Genomic DNA, 25,497 nt, shown 5'->3' on the forward strand with positions numbered 1-25,497 from the left:
TTGTTAAAAGACCACCTTTCGGAATACACACACATACAATAACCAAAGCAAAAATAAAAATCCTACACTATATAACATGAATGCGGTTTATAAACAAAGATTTTAAGGATTTGTACAAATTTTTTTATTTATATTTACACATACAAAAAGAAACAGTGCACAGCGTAAAACATAACACATATGAAGTAAAAATGAAAAAAAGATAGCATTGTACAATGAAGTTCTACATTCACTACAGGACCCTGGATGTCTCTGTACCCGCTTAACTATATGGTACATGCGTTTAATAACCTTTTACCCAGCACGTGCACTCTGCTGTGGATGCCTCATCATTGGGAGTGATTTTTTTTTTTTTTTCTTTTGGAGACACCAAGTTCAGTCCCACACTTGGGTATTGCCTTACTCAGTGGGGGCCACTACACAGGGCAGAGTGAGACAGAGAATGAAAAACACTTCTTCGCTACTGACTGCTTCCCCCCCTGGGGCTCTACGGACTACTACTTTCCCTCTGGATTGGAGAGAATAAGGATTTTATACTGACATGGTTTATCACTTTGCACTTTATGATATGGTAGGTTTTTAGGCTTCTCCGATTTATGTGTACCTAGTGTTTCAAACTCAGGGATAAAAGACTAGGCTCTTCAAGTGTTGCTTTGGGATCATCCCTGTTTATTTTAAGGTTATGTTTTATTATTTAGAGTCTTTATGATAGTTACCCATCATATTTTTGAGAGATTTAGAAATGGAAACATAGTGGATTAGTTTGCTTATAGTCATAGTGCCAATCAAGCAGCTGAACATATTTACTGCTAGTATACAGTAAATATCAGGTCTCGTATGAAGCCCCTCAAGGGGAGTCGAAGGGGAAGTAGCTTTAATGAGCCCTGGAACAAACGCTTTACCGGCACTGCACCACTTAAATGTCAGAGCTTGGAGCTAGTTCTGATCTCTGCTGTAAGAGGCAGTTGCTAGCTAGGTAACAGAGCCAACACCTTGTACGTCCTGGGTTGAGAAGAGGTATCAATTATGTTGACTGATAATTTTTCCTTAAAAGCACACCAATCACCAGGATTTCCTAGATAGTGTAACTATAGAACAGGCCTTAGGCTAATCAGGCTGATTCTATACATACCTAGTTGTCAACTAGGATGTATAGGTTTTGAAACACAAGCAAGTAAAGTTTGTAAAATGAGCAGCTTTTAGAGTGACAGCAGCTGCCGATTAGCCAATAGCTGGGGTGGGTATTCATAGTTATTCCCGCCCTCCTGCGTACCCATCCTCCCCGTTATATATGCTAATTCTATTATAGAATTGTTTTACTAACTGACTAGAAGGACCTGTGCTGATGTCATACCCATATGACCAGAAGGGGCGGGGCCTCAGCCAACAGAAAAATAATCTTCCTTCCTGGTATCAGCTATGTTGGCTGAGGCCCCGCCCCTTCTGGTCACATGGGTGTGAGATCAGCACAAGTCATTCTAGTCAGTTAGTAAAACACTTCTATAATAGAATTAGTATAAATAACAGGTGGAGGATGGATAGGCAGGGGGCAGTAATCACTCTGAATACCCACCCCAGCTATCAGCAGCTGCTGTCACTCAACAAGCTGATTTTACAAACTTTAATTGTGTTTCAAAACCTATACATCCTAGCTGACACCTAAAGGTATGTAGAGAATCAGCCCTAATAGTGGCAGTATAGCACTAGCTTTAGGTTATATAGGAAAATCCTGATTGGTGAACTTTTAAAAGGGAGGTTAGAAATATTGATGCAGTAGAGACTAAGTTTGTGTTGCAAGCACCAACACAAAGCTTAAATTTACATTTTATTAAAATCTATGTGGCACATAATTCTGAAGAATGCTCCAGAAAAAGTCATTAAAGAGAATAGTGATGTATATAATAAACTGACAGCATATGACCTGGCAGGTCCCTCTTATACGCAACCACCATTTTTTAAAAAACTAAAAATCACCAGAATGAAAAAAAAAAAAAAAATAGGTATGTTTACACTGTAAAACTAACACTACACTAACAGGGGAGGTACTTCTTACTACCCAGGTTAACACAGCACACCTTTTTAAAGTGTGAAACTTAAAACACAGAGGTGAAAACTTCACAAAAGCACAGATGTACTTAAATGTAAAAACTGCGGAAAACCTGTAGTGACTAAAGTTTAAGAACAAGGCTCCAGATCTACAAATCTTCCCCTGGTACATTTGTTGAAGGGTTTTGTGTAGCTGTGAGAAGAAATGTTTCTGCATCAGACCTGGTGCAAAAGGGAAGGGTGGGGGTGGGGGGGGTGTCTTAGGACAGGTCACAAATGTCTACAATATTGAAAGAAGCAGACTAAATTCTCACTATACATCATCTGCTTCCTGTCCTCGGACAGCTTCCTCTTCTTCATCCTCATCAAGGTCTTTATCAAGTGGGGCACCACCATCCTTTGATATCTCCTCTACATGAGCTAACATGTCCGCCATGAGAGCTTCTTCCAACTTTTTCCTCACCTGCTGCACAAGTTCTTCCTGTTTCCTGTAAGGTGTGGAACATTTTTAGTGTCTGTATATAGGACAAATCCACATGGAGAAGCAAACAAGTGAAGCACAGTGGGCAGCCCCACAATACTGAATGCTACCAACGAGAAAGAAGACCCAAACAGCCATATTTTTAGGTAATCTGAGTAATCACATGGTTTATAATAACCAGATATGCAACTGCCCAAAATATAACATGAACACAGGGGAAGAAATGAGAATATACTGCAAAATTGATAATTTCTTGTGCAAAATGCTGAAAGTAGTGATATAGATACAAGAAATGTGCAAAAAAAATTGCATACGATAAAATCAAACAGGTAGGGGGATGAGCAGCTTGGCTGCACCAATAAGTAAAAGCAAACATATATATATACACTAAACAAAGTGTGTGGATATTATAAATAAGTTGCCAACAGTTATTTTTCATATACTATCAAAACTGTATTATAACAATAAAATATATATATACATACACATTAATATATATATATATATACACACATATATATATATATTATATATATATATATATATATATATATATATATATATATATATATATATATATATATATATATATATATATATATATCTATATATATCTATATATATATATATATATATATATATATATATATATATATATATATATATATATATATATATATATACATACACACATACATACATACATACATACATACATACATACATACATACATACATACATATATATATATATATATATATATATATATATATATATATTGGGCATAATGCAGATGGTACCATATATGTAACAACATCTCAGCCAAACAATAGCTGCATGTATTGGTACCATAAAACTAAACCAGTACATATCTAGCCTGGTTGGAGAAGACCACACTGAACTCTTCAAATCGTCACAAGTCCCCCAATCCCAATGTATATTTCACTTTTAAGATATATGCTTCTTCAAGGGGAGAGTTTTTGCTTTATCGTATGCAAATTTTTTGCACATTTCTTGTATCTCTATCACCACTTTCAACATTTTGAACAATAAATTATCAATTTTGCAGTATATGCTTTTTTTTTTCTCCTGTATTCACACTGAATCCTATGAAGTAGGAGACATTGCTATAAAGAACCTCCATTTGGTGCCGATACATCAACACCACATCTTGGCCATTTTCCTATGAAGGAAAGTATCCACTATACATGTTTGGCATAAGGAACCCACGGAAATGGGTAGTATACTGGCAGAGAGATAGGAGTGAGTTAACAGGAATGTTAACCTGGATTTCAGAACATAAAATAGCTGCAGATGCAATGCTATGGCAGTTGCATACTTCTGCCACAGGGAAAAACGTCATTTTTTTGCCTCATTGCTTATCATTTTTTTTTTTTTACAGTATCGGTGATGGTTTTATGATTCTTCATTGATCTATGCTGCACCGGTCAGGTATTTTTTCTTCATAGAATATCTCAGTTTAATGCACTACAATAAAAAAAAAAAAACAAAAACAACCAACAACTAAAATAATCTAGAAATGAGCCACCTATTGATCATATGTGCAAAAGCCCTGGATATGAAGACCACATGTCTCATCTACATTTAGTGTATACAATGAGAAAGCGCCCAACAAATGTGTTAACCCCTTTGCGATAGATGATGCATATTAACGTCATTAGCTGGAGCCGTCATGGGCGGCACGGTGGCTCAGTGGTTAGCATTGCAGTCTTACAGTGCTGGGGTCCTGGGTTCAAATCCCACCAAGGACACCATCTGCAAGGAGTTTGTATGTTCTCCCTGTGTTTGCGTGGGTTTCCTCCAGGTACTCCGGTTTCCTCCCACACTTCAAAGACATACAGATAGGGAATTTAGATTGTGAGCCCCAATGGGGACAGTGTTGCCAATGTATGTAAAGCGCTGTGGAATTAATAGCGCTATATAAATGAATAAAATTAATTATTATTATTATTAGCTGGGTCCTTTGATGCAGGCTCACATGCTGAGCATCTTTCCTGGCCCTTAACAGCTGATTTAATCAGCCATCAAGTGACCCAATACCCAACCACTGTTAGCCAGTTAAATGCCACTGTCAAACACTGAAAGTGTCATTTAACACACGCAACTTCACATAACCTGTTTTATTTACTGCCCCATTCTATGTCCTGTTGTGTATAAATATGTGACTCTTCAGATTTTGTGTTATACCATGCCTGATGAAGAGACCTGAGTAGTCTGGAAAGCTTGCTATATATTACCATCTTTTCAGTTAGCCATTAAAAAGGTATCAACCACTGAGGACTCTCAGTTGTTTTAAACAATTTTTTATCTCTACTGGCTAACAAAGATATACTTTACCTTAACACAGGCAGACAGACGTGTCATTTATTCCGCTCATTATGCACCTGTCACGTGACAGCAGGGCGTCGATGGGTTGTCATGACAGCCAGGAGTCAGCTGATGACCCCTGTGCCTGTGAATGCCGGCCCCTGGCCAGCATCCATCAGAGATCCACTTGCATCTGTTAGCTGCACATGTCTGTTGATCAGATAAGTAGACATGTGCGGGGAATAATGCAAGCTTGCGGCATGAGCCAGCATTAAAAGGGACAGAAACAGCCAAGGACATATATATCCTTGGTCGTAAAGGGGGTGAATCAAATTGTGTCTTCATTTCCATATTCTGACAGCTACAGCTTTTCATCATCTTTTTGGGCTGACAGATTCTGTATGAGGGCTTGATTTTTTTCAGGAGGAGTTGAAGTTCTTAGTAGTATTTTGGGACACAATACTTTAACCAACACAGAATGAACAATTCTGGAATTGTTTTTACTTCTATTTTTACGCCTTCAGTATATTTGATAACACAGCTTTATTCTTTGGGTCAGAAGGATTACAGTGAAGTCTGATTTTTATACATTATGATTTGCTACTTTACACTTATTTCACACATTTTGTTTTTGCATTGCCATGTTCTGAGCACTAGAACTTATTTTTCTGCCAACAAAGCAGTTAGAGGGCTTTTGTTTGCAATTTGAGATGACATTAAGTTTTTATATTTGTTCTCATGACTTGGTTGCTTTAGAATGTATGGACTGCAAGGCAGTATGATTATACAGCTAAATTTATGGCATTTTTTTTTTTAAGAGACAAATGTGACAGTTTTATAGTTTGGGTCGTTCTGGACGTAACAATACCAAATTCTGTGCTTTTTTTTTCGTTTTGACTGGTGATGAGCGAGCACTACCAAGCTCAGTACTTGGAATGAGCAGTCGAGCGCTCGGACACAGCCTGTACGACCGCATGGTTATGGAAGGGAAGAAAAGTGATATGACTTGCAGGCCCTGAAAGTTGCCAAAGCCTTGGGGTATAGTAGCCAGAGACCTGAAAGGGAGCTCGCTCACAGTTAACCATCTAGATGCCATAATTAACAGCGGTATTAAAGGGGCTAAAAATGGCCATGATCAGTGTGGGTGGAAGAAAGAATAACCGATTACCAGTTTTTTCTCTATTACCCAATTAGACTTTTTTAGATTTATATATTTATTCTTATGTCTTTATTATCTGAGAGCCAAAAAATGTTCTGGAATGTTTGAGGTACATATGACGTTTTGATCACTTTTGACAATCATATGGGGTGGTGAATAAAAAAAAAAAAAAAAAAAAAAAGAGTTATAGTATGACATTAGTTTTCATATTTTAACAAATGACTGGGATGGGAGTTCAGTAATCCCAGCAGTAGTAGAATAGTCTAGCTCCAAATTTAGGATGACAGCCTAATACCAAATGGTTAGGTTCCACATATGCAAGCTACTAGCCATATATTTTTTCAGTCAAAAGGAAAGAAAAACACTGATTAAGTGAATTAAATTGTGCAATTATCTAGCTTTACAAAACCATCTAATTTTCCATAAAACATACTGTAATGGTATACAGCTACCTGATGTCCTCATCTGTAACCATGAATGCTTTGCAAAGTGGCTGAGAAGTGTTAAGCCACACTCCTGGATTTTTCTCCACCGCAGCAGACAATTGCCCTGTGATGGGCATGGTGCTTGTATGTAAAGCACTAGCAATAGCAGAAAGGAGAGTTTCATCAGTGCATCCAGGACCCACACCTAGGAGTGAAGAAAACATCAGGAACACCATCATTAGTAAGGTAAAAAGATTACACGAAACACTGTATAGCCAATTATGAGAAAACAGCTATGATCACCATGTAATAATATATTTGCAGCCACCTACTACTGCCTGGTGATAAGGAGATTTCAGCTGCTTTACCAAAGTCTGATGTGTGAAAGGGGTCTAAATGCAGACCAGCTTGTTATCAGTTTTTTGCCAGTCATAATCCGTCAAATTTTGAAAAAAACAAAAAACAAAACAGATTTAGCGACTGATGCCGCTGGATCTGTTCTTTTTTTCATTGACTTGTATTAGCAACGGATTGCCTCACGTTTCCTCAAAAAATGTTTGTCTGTCAGATAGAGATGACGTCCACAGTAACTTTTTTTTCTGTACGTCAAAAAGAAAAAAAAAAAAAAAAAAAAAAAAAAAGAACAGCAACGGATCCATCACTGTCCGTCGTTTGGTAGAATGGAAGCCTATTTGTGCAGGATCCGTCGTAATCTGTCAAATGACGGAATCTGGCAACGGATCAGTTTTGTTTTGTTTTTTAAATGAGCATGCTCAGATAGGGTGTAAAAACACTGTTGGGCTGAAAAAAAAACAACCTGATGCGATGGATCCATTTTTTCGACAGATCTATCGCATCAGTTTTTCCACAATCTGGGACAGATCCATCAATCCGTTGAGCCAACAGATTGTGACTCATGGCAAAAAAAAACTGATGTGTGAAAGGGGCCTTAGAAGCCATGAAAATTAGGGCTAACTGCAGCCACTACTAGCTGAATCTGTACGATGCAAGGTCAGATCACCCCCAAAGCCTGCCTTCACCTTCCTGACCAGCGTCACTTTATGAGGAGATAACTCTGGAACGCTTAAACTGATCAAGGTGATTTGGAGATTATTTTGTCATGACATATTGTACTACATATTGGTGGTGAATTTAGAGGGATATTTTTTCCGTTTAGATGTGAAATATTAAAAATTGACAAAAAAATTTGAACCCTTTGGCATTTTCAAACTCTAGTAAACTAGAGTGTTAGGTCGCACAAAATAGTTAATAAATAACATTACATAAATGTTCCTTTAGCGCCACATTTTTCATTTACACAAATGGTAACAGGAGAAAATGGACCATACAATTTGTTGTGCAATTACTCAAGAGTATGGGGATGCCCTGTATGTGATGGAAAACTTGGAAGGAAAGGAGCGCCATTTGAATTTTGGAGATAGAGATTGGCTAGAATTGTTAGACGCCATGTCACGTTTATAGAGCCCCCGAGGTGCCTACACAGTGGAGCTGCTGCCTCATAAGTGACCCCATTTTGGAAACTAGACCCCTCAAAGAATTGATCTGGATGTTTGGTGAGCACCTTGAGCTCCTAGGTATGTCACAGAATTTTATGATGTTGAGCCATGAAAATTAAAATTGTAATTTTTACGACAAAAATATTGATTTAGCCTTAAATTTTTAATTAACTTCAAAAGGGTAATAGCAGAAAGTAGATGGTACAATTTGTTGTGCAATTTCTCCAGAGTTTGCCAAAACCCCATGTGGTCAAAAACTACTTTTAAGGCACAGTGCAAAGCTCAGAAGGGAAGCAGTGCTATCATGCAGTGCACACTTTGCTGTTATGGTCTGAGGGTGCCAAGTCACATTGGCAGAGCCGCTGAGGAACCAGGACAGCAATCCCTCTCCCATTTTACAAACTACACCTGCCAATGAATTAATCTAGGAATGCTTTGGTAATATTGACACTACAGATGAGTCACAAAAGTTTATACTATTGGGCAGTGAGGAAAAAAATATAATTACATTTTTACCAAAAAAACACTTTAATTTAGTTACAAATTTTACCTTCTCACATGGGGAAAGTTTGTTACACAATTTGTGCTAAACTTGGCAATACCCCATATGTGGCTGTACAGTGCTGCTTCGCTACTCGACGAGACTTCGGAAGGAAGTGGTGCTATTTCACTATCTGAGCACAGATTTTCATACAATAGTTTGCGGACTCCATATACAGAGCCCCTAAGTGCCAGAACTGCCCCTCAAGTCTCCCACCCATTTTGGAAAGTATACCCCTCTGAGTTTATCATCGAGTAAAAATTGTAAATCTGCCATTGTAGTGCCCAGCTCACAGTAATGCCAAACATCTGAACGCTAAATGTGGATCAGGCACACTACACGTTCATACTGAAAGATGCATTTGCGAGCTCAGAATTGGCTGGAAAAACAAAATGGCTGTGAGGTTGTGTTTTTTTTTTTTTAAAATGCTGTTCACCTGGTGGTAAAATTGATGACAGCTTTATTCTTTGGGTCAGTACGTTTACAGCGATGCCAGATATTGTTCTTTTATGTTTTGCTGATTTTATACAATAAAATCCATTTTATACAAAAATATTGTTTTTGCATCACTATACTGAAAGCTGTAGTCTTATTATTTTTCCAGTGGGGGCTCATTTTTTGCAAAACAAGACGTTTCAAGCTATACCAATTTTATTTACAACTGACTTTTTAATCGTGCTTTATTCACTTTTTTCAATAATATTATGAAACAGCATAGTTGACCTTTTTTTGCGTTATTACCCTTTCAGTGAATTAATGTAACAGTTTTATAGATCAGGTCATTCTGTAAGCACTTTTACAAAATTTATGTACTTTGTTTAATTTTGTTTTTACATAAATATATCTATTGGTAAAAAAATGTCAGGTCCTGCTCAAAGTAAGACCTCACAGGCCACCATACCTGAATCACCTCTCATGGAGGGGGGGAGGGGTGACCATGAAAACCATGGACATGACGTAAGCAGATTGATGCTACGTTCACTACTTACATCAGAAGGGTTAATCAAACAATCAGTACTAACATTGATCTTGGGTGTTACTGCAGGGTGTCAGCTACGGTATATAATGAACAAAATGTTGATTATTTCACCGGCGCTGCTAGTGAGCTGGTGCAATCATTGCACCATACCCGTAAAGTGATTTGCGGGAACACGCTTACCACAGTGCCGTACAGATACGGCGCATGTCATGAAGGGGTTAAACACAAATAAATCCAGTAGAGTGAGATGCCCACATGGTGGGTTATAGGCATCTAGGATTATATTTCACAATGGCTCAGTGAAATAAATCAGTATATATAATATATATATATAATATATATATAATATATATATATATAATATATAATATAATATATATATAACTGCATCCTCCAAAGATGGTATAAATAGAAAATAATCAGAAAAAAAATATACATGAAAATTAAGTGATCATAATTTAACTTTTTGGGCACAAACAAGAAAAAAAAAATAATTTGAGAATTTTGCAAAACGTAGTAGTTAATAAAAAAAATAAATAAATAAAATTACTCACCTTGAAGCCCTTTTGGCAATTCCATAGTTTTCACAAGCTCTTCGGCTATATCAAAAGCATTTAAGCCACTCAGTTTCTTTTCCCAAAAAAGCTGTTTTTATAGGATAAAAAAAAAGTAAAAGATTACTCCTGGGAAAGTATACTCCTCAAAATATTTCTTGAAGACGTTTTGTAATTAGCTACCTGACGTGGCTGGTCAACTGCTTTCTGGGGGTCACTTTTCACTTTATTGGTAGGATGGTTTGTCACTTTAGTGACAGGTTGCTTGAAGATGGAGGCAGTCTGTCTAACTGGAAGTGCTGTGTTCAGATCAGGCTTTCCCTACAAAAAGAAAACCGCTAGAATGTAATTGGAACAGAACAGTGTCACTTTTGTTCCTGCAGTTCTGTTCAGTGATATTTTTCCTTCTTTGTGCACAATGGCCTCTTTAAAGAGTAGCTTTCACCCTTACCGATCAGATTAATTGATTTTGAAGCTTTTTTTCCCATATTTAAAAAAATAAATATATACATACTAGAAGGTGGCCCGATTTTAACGTATCGGGTAGTCTAGAATGTGTATGTAGGTTAGCAGATTGAATAATAATATAATCATCAAGTCTTGAATAATGATGGTTCATTTCTTGCTCGTTGGTCTCCCGCTGTGCAGCACGCATCAGCGTGTTTGACAGTGGGAGACCATCGATCTGAATGGGCAGGGAGCTGGCGTACACTGGTAACCATGTTACACAATCGGGTAAGTATGCAAAGCGCTTTGCTTAGTTACCCGATGTGTACCATGGTTACCAGCGTACACCGGCTCAAGCACACGTGTGCCAGGAGCCGGGGGTAAGGTGGTAACCATGGTACACATTGGGTAACTAACGAAAGCGCTTTCCATAGTTACAGGATTGTGTACCATTTGTTACCACGTACACGTTACGTACGTCGGTAAGCTGATAACTATGGTACACATTGGGTAACTATGCAAAGCGACAGTGCTGGTTTATTTTTTTGCTTGTTGGTCTCCTGCTGTGCAGCACGCATCGGCGTGTTTGACAGTGGGAGACCAACGATCTGAATGGGCAGGTAGCCGGGGTAAGCTAGTAACCATGGTACACATCGGGTAACTATGCAAAGCGGTTTCCATAGTTACCCAATGTGTACCATGGTTACCAGCCTACGCCGGCTCCGGCACACGTGTGCCGAGAGCCGGGGTAAGCTAGTGGTTTCACACATCCAGCTTTTCTCCACTTTGTCGGATCCAGCGCACTGCCGTAGGCTGGTTTCAGACGTCCGTGTTTTAGGAACCTGTGACATGCGTTTTGTAACACGGATGTCACACGTACCCATGTTTTTCTCTGATGTGCCTCACACGTCCGTGTTTGCACACGGACCATGTGACTTTTCATGACCCCGCACGCATACACGCAGGCATCTCCGGCAGCACGGATGTCACATGGATCGCACACTGATGTGATCCGTGCGACATCAGTGTAAAACATATCGGAGAAAATATGGGTCTTTTTAATGAAAATATTTTCTATATTTACCTCTCTCCAGAGATTCTCTCTCCGGCTCTGCTGCCTCCCACTCCTTATCGCCGCTCATTATACTCACTGAATATTAAGTGCCCTGAGGAGCTGGAAGCAGGAACAGCGCTGGGGACTTCAGAGCCGGGGACCGCATCGCTGGGTGAGTGTACAGCAGAGTGTGTGTGTGTGTGTACATGCATGTGCGGTATGTGTGTATGCGCTCGGTGTATCCATGTGTATCTGCTGTGTGTCTGCTGTATGTGTATATACATGCATGTGTGCTATGTGTGACACAGACGTCTGAAGGCAGCCGTACACTATGTACAGGACAGTGGCTGCGCCGCAACTTCCTGGTCACATGACAACATGTGATCGGAGCTTGTCGCACTGCAACTGTAGTGTACACAGTGCACGGGAGCACGCCGACAAAGTGGAGAAAAAGGTAAGTATTAGGCCCTGTGTGCACTGGAAAATGGAATTTTCTTAAGAAAATTCCGCAGGATCTGAAAGATTACCGCACCTGCGGTAATAAACCGCAGCACACCGCACCCAAAATTCACATGCGGTTTGCGGCGGCTTTACCGCGGTATTGTTTGCGGTATTGCCGCGTGCGGATTGGTACATGTGTTTTAATGCATTCAATGCAATAAAGCACATTGAAGAAAAAAAAAAAAATTCCTTCTGAGATAGAGGGATAGATAGAGAGATAGAGGACAGATTGACACGCTGCATTTCTCCCGGGCGGTAGTGTGTTTATATTATCGGCCGTGGGAAATTACCTGTAATTACCTCTACAGGCTCCCTGCAAGGTTGCATTGATTCAGCGCTGTTGTCAGTCGCAGCTGGATGCAGGCATCGGAGGACGTGGATTACGTCGGAGCTGTGTGTTTTGGGGGGGTTAATAAACGGGTGAAAGAGGAGCTTTTTGTTTTATTTAAAATAAAAGGATTTTTCGGTGTTTGTGTTTATTCACTTTAATTACGGGTTTTAATCATGAAAGCTGTCTCATAGGCGCTGCCATGATTAAAAGCCGGGACTTAAATGGCGGCGATGCGCTGTCATTTAACTCCTTATTACCTGGACAGCCACCGCATCACGGCATCTGGAAGAGCCGGGGACACTCCAGGACCGCCGCATAATGGATGCGACAGTCTCGGAGCAGCTGCGGGCTGATATTCTCGGCTGTGGGAGGGGGGGTACATTAACGCTGTCCCTCGCTCTCCCCAGCCTGAGAATACCGGTCCGCCACTGTGTGTTTACCGCAGCTGGATGGTAAAAATACAGCGGAGCCCACGTGTTTTTTTTTTCTATATATCAGTTTGATTTCTGTGTGTATTCTATATGTCTGTGTCTGTGTGTGATGTGTGTGTATTCTATATGTCTCTGTGTGTGTGTGTGATTACTCTCTGCTCCGCTTCCTCGTCCTGTCATAATGACATCACTTCCCTGCAAACCGCAGGGCAGCGATGAACATTACCGCAGGTAACCCGCGAAATACCGCAAGGAATAACGCAAGAAAACGCAATGAACCGCACAGAATTTGCTGCCTGTGTTATTCCCTGCGGGATTTCACGATTACATTGCAGTCAATGGAGTGAAACCCCGCAGCTACCTGCGGAAAAGTAGTGACATGCAATTGTTTTCGCTGCGGGAATCCCGCAGAAAAACATGCAGCTGTCACAATCCGCATAGTGCGCACAGCATCTTTTTTTTCCATAGGTTTTGCTTTTAATAAAAATATTTTCTATATTTACCTCTCTCCAGCGATGCTGCCTCCCGCTCCTTATCGCCGCTTATTATACTCACTGAATATTCAGTGCCCTGAGGAGCTGGAAGCAGGAACAGCGCTGGGGACTTCAGTGCCGGGGACCGCATCGCTGGGTGAGTGTACAGCAGAGTGTGTGTGTGTGTTTGTGTGTGTGTACATGCATGTGCGGTATGTGTGTATGCGCTCGGTGTATCCATGTGTGTCTGCTGTGTGTGTGTATATACATGCATGTGTGCTACGTGTGACACGGACGTCTGAAAGCAGCCGTACACTGTGTACAGGACAGTGGCTGCGCCGCAACTTCCTGGTCACATGACAACATGTGATGGGAGCTTGTCGCACAGCAACTGTAGTGTACACAGTGCACGGGAGCGTGGCGACAAAGTGGAGAAAAGGTAACTATTAAAAGCGACAGTGCCGACGTGTGCGGGACCCAGGGTAAGCTAGTTACATCGGGTAACTAAGGAAAGCGGTTTCTATAGTTACCCGATGTGTACTATAGTTACCAGCCTACGCCGGCTCCGGCACACGTGTGCCAGCAGGCGGGGTAAGCTAGTGGCTTTTCTCCACTTAGTCCTGCCGGTGTGGGCTTCCGGAGCTGCAGCAGTCACCTGGGAGTCGGGCGTCTCCGTGTGGGTTCAGGGAATGCGTGCGGGGGGCGGGGTCAGGGCGAGCATCCAATGCGTGAGGGGCGGGGCCTGGCCGAGCGCCCAATACGTGCAGGGGGCCAGGGCGAGAGGCCAATCCGTGCGGGGGGCGGGGCCATGCCGAGCGGCCAATCTGTGCAGGGGGGTGGGGCCATGCCGAGCCCAGCGGCCAACCCGCTGGTTGTCACTGTAACGACACAATTTTCAAGACAGACAGACAGACAGAGACAGACAGAGACAGACAGAGACAGACAGAGACAGACAGAGACAGACAGAGAATTATATATATAGATTTTTACTTTTTTTTTAAAATTGATTTTACTAGTACACTTCGGGGACTTTATGCCTACATAGTCCAATCGCTTCTGCTGTTCAGAACAATACTTCAGCAGAAATGCCGATGTCCTGTGAATGCTGGCGCTATTCCGCCATTCGCAGCATGTGAGTCATGACAGTGACAGGGACCCATCAGCTGATCCCACGCTATCATGACGACCTATTCGCGCCACATGAATGTGACGGGGTCGCCCATGGCGGCGGGGAACAGCACAATCCCCTGTTGGAGCGCGTTAGATCTCGCTGTCAGTTTGACAGTGCGATCTCACTGCTGATCAGATTAACAGACATATGCGGGGAATAATGTAGACTCGCCGCAAAAGCCCACATTAAAGAAACAGATACGACCTCGGACGTATAGGTACAGTTGTAAAGGGGTTTAAATATTAAAAAAAAATAAAAAAATAAAAAAATTCAAAATCAACCCCTTTTGCCCTATTAAAAATAAATTAAAAAGTAAAAGAAAAAAATACACCTGGTATCACTGGGTTCAGAAAAGCTAGATATCAAATAACCCGATTTGTTAACGCCCCAAAATTAAAGATTAAAATTGTAATTTTGGGGAGCTGCAGTAACACAAAAAGTGCTGTAACGAGCGATCAATAATTTTTTTTTTTTTGTGCAAACTTCTGATTTTTTTCCCCACCACCAAAAAGAAAAGAAAAGAAAACAAAACAAAAAAGAAATGTCAGACGTCTGCTCCCCCCCACCCCCAATTTCTCTACATTTGATTTTTTCCCCCATTTTTCAGTATGTTATGTGGTATAATGAAAGGTGTTATTCAAAAGTACAACTCGTCCCACGAAAACAAGCCCTCATGTCTATGGGGACAGAAAAATAAAAGTTATGGCTCTGGGAAAAAGGGGAGGAAAAAACAAAAATGCAAAAACAAACTGGCCATGTTGCAAAGGGGTTTAGTGGACCACAATATATTAACAGCCCCCTTTAAAAGGTCAAAAGCCAACATCACAAACATTTTATGACATGTATAATGAATCCCCTCTGTACACTGAATGTACAATTTCTAACTTTTGGTACTCTTCAGATTGAAATAAAATACCTTAGCCTGATTTAGTCCATCATATCGCATACGTTGGCGGTTCTTGTTGATTTTGCTCATCAGCATTTTTCCAGTTCGAAAGTCAAATGTGCTTAGATCCATTGAGTTTCCAAGGTACCGTGCCAGCTGTGGCTTACTACGGAACTTCTTACCACTTGGGCTGAAAAGAAAGGCAAGACAAAGTTAACAATCAATTGTTTTCCTAGTCTGACTTCTATCTCCAATATACAGTATTTATTAAAAAGGAACACAAAAGCTATAAATAAATGATCGCTTAGTACAACCATTTAAAAGAGGACTACCCACCAATATTTTAATACATAAACTAAAGTCAGGCCTATACTGGTGCAATCAGGCTGATTCTATACATACCTTTAGTTGTGAGATCAGATGTATACTTTCTGAAATATAGGCACGTTTGTTAAATACACTTACGGTACTTGAATGACAGGTGCTGCAGAACATTAATGGTGGGTCGAGTTTTGCTAGTTATTCCCGCCCCCGTCTGCCTGTCCTTCCTCCCTCCCTCTGGACAGGTAAACAGACAGAGGAGGGAATAACTAGCAAAACCCAACCCACCATTAGATATTCTGCAGCACCTGTCAATCAACTGTGTATTTCACAAACTTTACTCGTCTATATTTCAGAAACTAAAAACATCCAAACTCACAACTAAAGGTATGTTTATAATCAGCATGATAGCGCCAGAATAGCACTGGCTTAGTTTATATATGAAAATCTTGATGGTTTGTCCTCTTTAATGTGCCTACACTTTCCATAAAATCCTGAAATACATTCTCAAAGGTGAGGGCATAGCCACTTTCTGCAGCCAGCTGTCTTCAGGAACCCATACACCGAGAAAAGTAAACCTAAAGCTGGGTTTACACACTGCAACATCTCAAACGACATCGCTGTAACGTCACCGGTTTTGTGACGCAATAGCGATGTTGTTTGCGATGTTGCAGTGTGTGAAACCCATCAGCGACCTGGCCGCTGCTGTGAAGTTGTAATCGTTACAAATCGTTCAGGACCATTCCTAGGTCCTTTGTTTCCCGCTGTGCAGCATGAAGTTTCAGTGTGTGAAGACTTTGCAGCGACTTTGTTAGCAACTTCCCTTTCAAAAGGCTGCTTATCAACGTCCCCAAACAACCAGCTAGGTCGCTCTGCAGGTCCGGATCGCTGTTGAGTTGTTGGCCAGGTTTGCCTGTTTGAACGCTCACCAGAGACTTAGCAGAGACTTAGGGAGGTCGCTATTGCGTCACCAAACCGGTGACATTACAGCGATGTCCTTTGCGATGTTGCAGTGTGTAAACCCAGCTTTAGCCACCCACTTGATGTTAATCTTATCAGTATAGGGGCCTGCAAATGAAGAGGGAATCCTGTTCTCCCAAGAGATAAGACTCCGCCAGAGGTATCAGTGTACACTTAAGCCCCAGTCACACACACAGCAAGATCGCTGAAACGTCACAGGTTTTGTGACGTATCAGCGACCTCAGTAGTGATATCGCTGTGTGTGAGACAATCAGCAGCGAGCGGGCCCCTACTGCAAGGTCGCTGATCATGACACAACAATCAGGACCATTTTTTGCTCGTTGGTCTCCCGCTGTGCAGCATGCATCGGCGTGTTTGACGGTGGGAGACCAACAATCTGAATGTGCAGGGAGCCGGCGTCTGGCAGCCTGTAAGCGGCGGTACGCTGGTAACCATGGTACACATCAGGTAACTTTGCAAAGCACTTTGCTTACTTACCCGATATGTACCATGGTTATCAGCGTACGCGGGTTACAGGCTACCAGACGCCGGCTCCCTGCACACGTAGCCAGGGTACACATCGGGTGACTATGCAAAGCGCTTTGCATAGTTACCCAATGTGTACCCTGGCTACAAAGCACCGCTTCGTTACACGGGTCGCTGGTGGCTAGTCTCTGATCGCTGTGGAGATCTGCCTGATTGACAGCTCATCAGCAACACTCCAGCAGAACCCTGCCAGGTTGAATCGCTGGAACGTCGCTACGTGTCACGAGACACTTACTCTCGCCATTGAAAACAAAGGGCAAATTTACACTGGCCAATAAGTGATAGTTCTGTGCATATCAAAGTGTGGTCAGCCTGTTTAAACATGATATTAAGCGGCTGCCCACAGGCTTTCATGTAGCCGATCGGCATTTAACAATGATCTGGCTGTTGAAATGTAAGCTTATGGCCAAAATCAGACATCTGTGAGGCACTGTTCATGGAATGGGTGACCCGCGGCTAATTCGCACATCATGGTCTGTACATGGCCATCTACACTTGGATGTAGGCTATGTGCCCATGGTGCTTTTTTTGTGCTAAAAAGGGGGGGGGGGGGAAAGCATGTTTTGGCAGGAAAAAAGCTGATAAAAAATGTGCTTTTTTTCTTCTGTTTTTACTTTTTTGTGTGCTTTTTTTGTCAAGGCGACAGCACGGTTCAGGCGCTCTACCCCCGCGCTTGCCACCAGGTTTCCGGCTGATGTTACAGCCAGGACCCAGCTCTCTCTGCTCGGAGCGGTGCTTGCCCCACTCTCGGCAATTTAACCCCATGAATGCTGTAATCAGTGCAATCGCAGCAGTCAGAAGGCGGGGAGGGGGATCTCTTACCTCTCCCTGGCGATCGGGCCCCCGTGATCACTTTCCAGGGACCCAATCGCTGCCATAGTAACCCTGGGTTATCACCATGACTACTTAGGGTTACTTAACTACAAATCGCCTCACAGACCAGGGCACCTACGTCCCTGGACTTCCTGCCCGAGGCCTAGGTGCAGGGAAACCCGGTGATGTCACAAAGTGAATCGCATTCATGCTGGTGGATCTGCAGAAAACCCCGGTGATCCGCTGGCATGAACGCAATTCACCTTGTGACGTCACTCAAGTTACCTGCGGTCACACGTGAACATCGAGCTGTGACCGTCACTAACCTGAGTGATGTCATCGCTGATCACGGCTCACTCTCTGCCTGCAGTTACAGCATTCGGTCCTATTCCATGATCGCGCGCTGTAATTTCAGATGTAGCAGTGCTGGAATAGTCGTGGGACCTCGTGTGGATTAGGTCAGTCCTTCAGGGGTGTTTTGCGGTTAAGTGGTGAAAGAGGGTGTTTCATTTTCTTTTATTTCAAATAAAAGATTTTTTTGGGGGGGTGAGGTTGTGTTTATTTACTTTCACTTACAGCTTAGTATTGGGGGGACGTCAGACGCCTACCATTACTAATCTAGGGCTTAGTCGCAGCTGTGAGCTGCGATTAACCCCTGATATTACCCAGATTGCCACCGCACCAGAGCAATTGGGAAGAGTCTGGTAAAGCGCTGGGATTGTTACATCTAATGGATGTGACAATCCCAGATGGCTGCAAGTTGCTATTCTTACCAATACCTATGGGACTCCCCAGGCTGAGAATAGCAGCCCCCAGCTGTCGGGCTTTATCATGGCAGGGCATCAAAATTAGGGGGACTGCACACTTTTTTTTTTAAAAAAAAAGCCGCAATGTGGTTCCTCTTATTTTGCTACACAGCCAAGATAAGCGCACGGCTTGGGGCCTGTAACCAGCTTTATCTGTGCTGGTATCAATACAGCATTTGTTTTATTTATTTATTTTATACCACGATATAGACCCCGAGACAGCGCCTGTGATTCCAACCAATCAACAGACGCTGTCTGGGGGTGGGGGTCTGACTGCAGCCAGATACGCCGGTGGGCAGGGACAGCAGTGAATATTCATTAGAGATAATTGTCAGACCCGGAAGTAACGCTGCAGCCGCGGGGACTCTAGTATGTACTGCTTTAACCCTTTTGCTTCTTTTTTCATTTTTACAGGGGCCAATACTTGACATGGCTGTGATGGGCAGGGAGAGGATGGTTTTTGCCTTGACAAGATCTTTTGCGGTAAATGATCGGATGTCAGATTCCGATCCGACCAAAGACCGTACGATTTTTGGCCAATCAGGATCACTCATCTCTATTGCAGGAAACTTTAAACCATATGAAAATTAAACCAAAAGAGGAAATATTGCAAAAAGACTGAAAAAAAAAAACCCCTCTAAGGCTAGGTTCGTACACTGCGTCTTTTTGACGCTGCGTTTGTGCGTTTTTGGCCGCTAAAAAACGCACAAAAACGCACCTGCGTCGAAAAAACGCATAAAAAACGCATGCGTTTTTGCCGCGATTTGGTGCGTTTTGCTGCGTTTTTCCAATGCATTGCATGGGGGGAAAACGCAGAAAAATGCAGGAAAGAACTGACGTCCAAAACGCAGGTAAAAAAAACAGATGTGTGCGGACAGCAAAAATGAAAACTCAGACTTTGCTGGGGAAGCAAAGTCCTGCAGTTTTGAGGCCAAAAACGCACCCGAAAAACGCGCAAAAACGCTGCGAAAAACGAACTGTGCGTACATAGCCTAAAACAGATAATTCATTAAGTATTAATTAAAAATGCTTAATGGCAAAAACCATATAGAGCAATATAGCTACAATTGGTCAACACACAAAAAAAAATAAAAAAAAATTGTCGTGTCAGGGTGAGCAAATGGGATAGAATGGCCTAAATAGTGCGGGATAGCAGGGTGTATCTTAGAGTTGGGCCATAATAGCTGTATATTAATGTCAAATAGATTAGGTAGGACTACACCATCCCTATTATCCCTACCTGACTGCGGAGGTTAACACACCCTAATTTTCTGGGCACCGACGCTCAGCATCGGCATACCCTAGTTAGTATATCCCTGTAACTTGGCAATTTGCCAGAATTATATAATCATAACCCAGAAAAAGTGCATAGCAGTGATTAAAGCAGTGCTTATAAATCTATAAGGCTAGTTTCACACTTGCGTTCAGCGCATTCCGTCACTATGGAGAATAGCGCAGTCCGTTAACGCACTGCGCTATTCTCCATAGACTTGTATTGACGACGCACTGTAACGCAAGTGTCTGCGGTGCATCCGCTGGACAACGCGTCGTTATTTTGACGCTGCGTCGGGCGGATGGAACGCAGCATGTAACGTTTTTCTGCGCTTGGCGGAGTGTCAAAAAAACGCAACCTGCAGGAATCTGTTAGGTGTCCGTTGTTTTTATAATGGACGCCAATGGTGGCGGATTCCGTTAACGCAGCTGATTTTACACAACTGCGCATGCTCAGATGTGTAAAGTCAAGGAAAAAAAAAACTATAACGGATTGCGTTATTTTGTACGATCTGTAGCATGCGTTGTGCCACTATATGCAACGCATCCGTTACATGTGTCACACAACGCAATGCTACGGATCCTGTCCAACGCAAGTGTGAAACTAGCCTTAGTCAAAAAATAAAAATTAAAAAGGTCAAATGCTCGTTAAAATACTGCATGTCTCCTGTCAGATAAGTGTACCCCTCTGACTGGGACGTTTTTTCTATAGGCCTGCAAATTTGGCATTATTTATCATGCTAGCATTATGATGTAGATTGATACACCAAGGACCTATATTATATAATGCTTATAGATTGACCAGGTGTTACCAGGTCTGGACAACACCTGGTCAATCTATAAGCATTATATAATATAGGTCCTTGCTGTGTCAATCTACATCATAATGCTAACATGATAAATACCAAATTTGCAGGCCTATAGAAAAAACGTCCCAGTCAGAGGGGTACACTTATCCGACAGGAGACATGCAGTATTTTAACAAGCATTTGACCTTTTTAATTTTTATTTTTGACTTATAGATTTATAAGCACTGCTTTAATCACTGCTATGCACTTTTTCTGGGTTATGGTTATCCAATTCTGGCAAATTGCCAGGTTACAAGTATAGATAGGGACAATAGGGACAGTTTAGTCCTAGCCCTACTTAATCTGCTATTTGACATTAATATATAGCTATTATGGCCCAACTCTAAGAGACACCCTGCTATCCCGCACTACTTAGACCACAGGTTTCAAACACGCGGCCCCTCAGGCTGCTTCGTAAAGCCCCCAGGCCCGTGCCCCTGTTGACTATCGCGGCCGGAGCAGGGGCCACCTGCAGCCACTGTGAGCGCTTTATGTCAGATAATTGTTTTGCCGGCGCTGCACGCTCATAGTAAAGCGCTCTGTGCACAACTATTCCTCCAATGGAAACTGCATGACCTCAGTTGCTTACATCTGATTAGCGGACGGCTACGGCTGCATTGGAAACGTTGTGCACAGAGAGCTTGACTCCGTGCCGGCAAAACAATCATCTGACAAAGCACTGGCAGTGGCTGCGGGCGGCCCCTACACCAACGGCGATAGTCAACGGGGGGCACGGGCCAGCAGACAGCAAAAAGCAGAGATGAGGCAGCCGAGGGAACAGGGCACAGGAGAGAAGTGTGTGTGTGTGTGTGTGTGTGTGTGTGTGTGTGTGTGTGTGTGTGTGTGTGTGTAGATCGGCACAAAGGTACCAGTATGGGCATTACTATAGGATGGGGACAAGGATGAGCACAGTATTACAAGACGGTGACAAAGATGGGCACATTACTATAGGATGGGGACAAGGTGGGCACATTTCAATGGGATGGGAACAAGGATGGGAACAGTACTATAGGATGGGGGCATTACTACAGGATGGGTACATGGATGAGCACATTATTAAAAGATGGGGACAAAGATGGGCACATTACTATAGGATGGGGACTAGGATGGGCACAGTATTACAGGATAGGGACATTACTACAAGTAGACAAGGATGGGGCACATTACTATAGGATGGGGACATTACTATAGGATGGGCTCTTTACTATAGAATGGGGACATTACTACAGGATAGTGACATTACTACAAGGGGACAAGGATGGAAACATTACTACAGGATGGGCACATTACTAAAGGATGGGGAAATTACTATAGGATAGGGATAAGGATGATGCACATTACTACAGGATGGGGAAAAGGATGAGCACATTACTGTAGGATGGGGACTAGGATGGGCACAATACTACAACATTCGGAACGTTACTAAAAGATGATGGCCAAAATTACTATATGGTGCTAATTGTAACACTATTAGTTACAAGAAAGGGGTGAAATGTTAAAAAAAAAAATTAAAAATAAAGCAGGACTTTACCATCAAAAATGTTTAAATATGAAAAAAAAAAAAAAAAAAAAAAAAAAACAAAGAATGCGCACTTTTTTTTATAATAAAGAAGTGAAAAATGTTAAAAACCAGTGATGCAAAGGGGTGTAAAAAATAAATAAATATATGGTACCAACAAAAATGTCACTTTGTCCTGCAAAGAATGCGGCCCCCAAATTATTTTTTTTTCCTCTGTGCGGCCCATACACCCAGCCGAGTTTGAGACCCCTGATTTAGATCATTCTATGCTGTGTGCTCACCCTGACACAAGAATTTTTGTTTTGTGTTTTTTGTGTGTGTTGACAGTTTGGAGCTCTATTGCTCTATATGGTTTTTGCCATTAAGCAGTTTTAATATCAATTAAATAATAAATCCGTTTTAGAGGGGTTTTTTTCTATTGCAGGAAACCCCAGTCAAAAAGCACAAAAAAAAAAAAAAAAAAAAGAAGTGATATGGGCATTACACATGCCTTTTTCCCGGCATTTTTCACTGACTCAATTGAAGTCAATTGGGGAAAAAAAACGACAAAAACAAGTGGCGTTTCTTTTTTTTCAGCAACAAAAAAGCAACCGAAAAAGAAGCAACATGGGCAGAGCAAGTCACGATTGGCATAAACTTTGCTGGGATGATTTTTCCTTTATTGATCAAAAACAAAGCAAGGAAAAACGCCTGAGAAAAAGGCACTATGGGCACATCATCTGCTTCAGTATGGTGTGAACGCTATCTAAGGTGTACGGGTTTCTTTACAGACACTTGTGAAGAGGAAATGAAGTGACATGCTACTTTTTTGCTGCAGAAATTCTGCAGCAAAACCTGTAGGGATAAAAAAAAAAACCCAAAATCTTAGTGTGCGCACAGCATTTTGGTTTTCCCATAGATTTTGCTGGGGAAGGACTGCAGAAAGGTTAGGAACAAAAATCGCACCTTTTCTGCAGCAAAAAAACGCAGTGTGCGCACAGGGCCTTAAAGGGGGTTTTCTACTGCACCAATAATGATGAACCAATAATGATGGTCTGTTGTTGCGGACTTGTAAATGTCAGCAACAACAGACCAGAGGAAGTTCAGCACCTGAAACTCCAGCAGAGGACAGACCTGAACACCACAGCGCCATCAGTGTATAGTGACTGCTCTATGGTACTGCAGTTGAGCGCCATTCATAGGAGAGCGACCGCTAAACTGTGCAATGGAGCACTCAGCACTCTACAGCTACTGCCATAGCCTGTAACCTGCAGCAGATTGTGAGGGTACAGGGTGCTGGGCCCCACCATCTGTTATTGCTGACTTTTCCCAATAGGCCATCAATATCTGTAATGGAAAACCCATTTAATGCAGACAACACAGAATAAACAGTGAGTTCCATAACTGAGGTTATCGCCAATACTAATCAGTTACCCACCTACAAACTCAAGGAAAAATAAATAAGTACAAATAAGCTTTAATCAATTAAAATTAACAATATTACTTGACTTGCGAAGGCAGCATCTCCATACACCACAATATAAATTATCACATCACTTCTCACAATTCATACAATGGAATTCTCTACACATGCTCATGAATCTGAGTAATAAGTCACATTGTTGGAAACAGCATGGTCCAGACGGTAAATACACATAGTAACATAACTCGGACAAATATGCTCCTGCTCTGACTAATACCTGTCCCTAACCACAACCTATAGGGTATAATGGAACCATTTAGAAATGTATAGGATCTCTTTGTAGGCACTATTATCAATAGACCTTCTATAAAGTCTGCTGGGAATTTAGTGAGGGAACCCTGTGGAGCAGCTAAAGTGGTTTCCTTAGTTAAAGGGGTAATCCAGCCTAAAAGCCATTACTGGGGGTAAGGATGGGGTGAAAATAAAACCTGGCATACCCACCTGCTGTCTCCAGCACAGCCTGCTCTGGGAGGGCACAAAGTGTTGATGTCACGGTTCTTCTGTCGCCAAGTATACCAGATTGTTATTTTCACACCATTCATGCCCCCTGTAATGTTATTTAGGCCAAGCCCATTTAATTTTTAGACTGGCCCAAAATTTCAATAGCTTTTATATCCCATTTAGGAGAAACTGTAGGGATTAAAATAAGTAGATTATCAAAATCCTGCACTATCAGAGTTAGAACTATTGCATTACAGCATTGGGTTTCTGGATTTAATCATGTGCTCCTTGTGTTTGTGTGGCTTTCCCCTTTCGAACTCTGAAAAAAATATACTAAAAGATCACTTTGTTTCTTATGAGATTGACATGTATGAACACGTGCATGTCTCTGCAATGGAATGATAGATTGAGAATTACTTTGGGGGACTGATGTGAATGGTGGCTATTTGCATACATAGCTAAAATAAACACCAAATTTCAGCCTATGTGCTGAGTAGGAAAAAAAAAATAAGATATATATATATATATATATATATATATATATATATGAGAGAGATATCACACACACACACACACACACACACACACACACACACACACAGTGGACTCAATACTCCCCCGACCTACTACTCAAATAGCCATGGATATATTGGTTCAGCAAATCATAGGTCACAGTATAAAGGCCAAGTCAAAAGCAAATTTATTTAGGCCACTGTAATTGACAAAAATCAGAGCACTGGCATTAAGTAATTAGCATTACAACCAACCTTAGAGCACTAACTCCCGATGGAATGGCGCCTGGTCCCAGACCAACGTATGTTTCAGCAATAGCCTTCGTTGACCCCCCCCGAAAGGCTATTGCCGAAACGTACGTCGGTCTGGGCCACCCTGATGAAGGCTACCGCCGAAACGTACGTCTGTATGAGACCTGGCACCATTCCAATGGGAGTTAGTGCTCTAAGGTTGGTTGTAATGCTGTTTACTTAATGCCAAAGTTCTCAGTTTTTTCAATTACAGTGGCCTAAATGCATTTGCTATTGACTTGGCCTTTACACTGTGACCTATGATTTGCTTGTAATCACTGGCATTGTATTTGATATATCCTAACCGACACGTCTTTCTCCTGATGTATTGGTATGCCACCTAGTGCACTCTTCTAGTATGACACCCCATATTTTAATTTG

The 25,497-nt window shown here is 41.8% G+C and overlaps 1 protein-coding gene across 2 annotated transcripts in view; it reads right to left on the minus strand.

Moving 5' to 3' along the window:
• Positions 1-1,512: 1,512 nt before the first annotated feature.
• Positions 1,513-25,497, minus strand: part of MBD3 (methyl-CpG binding domain protein 3) — a 50,619-nt gene continuing 26,634 nt past the window's right edge. For both annotated transcript variants that reach the window (XM_075352616.1, XM_075352617.1), the window contains exons 2-6: positions 15,356-15,515; positions 10,215-10,352; positions 10,032-10,122; positions 6,468-6,645; positions 1,513-2,534 (exon numbers count right to left, since the gene is read on the minus strand). In XM_075352616.1, the coding sequence (XP_075208731.1) occupies positions 2,360-2,534; positions 6,468-6,645; positions 10,032-10,122; positions 10,215-10,352; positions 15,356-15,515 (742 nt within the window). In that variant the 3' untranslated portion in view covers positions 1,513-2,359. The remainder of the gene's footprint in view (positions 2,535-6,467; positions 6,646-10,031; positions 10,123-10,214; positions 10,353-15,355; positions 15,516-25,497) is intronic.

Source organism: Anomaloglossus baeobatrachus, chromosome 1, assembly GCF_048569485.1.
Source record: "Anomaloglossus baeobatrachus isolate aAnoBae1 chromosome 1, aAnoBae1.hap1, whole genome shotgun sequence".
NCBI lineage: Eukaryota > Metazoa > Chordata > Amphibia > Anura > Aromobatidae > Anomaloglossus > Anomaloglossus baeobatrachus.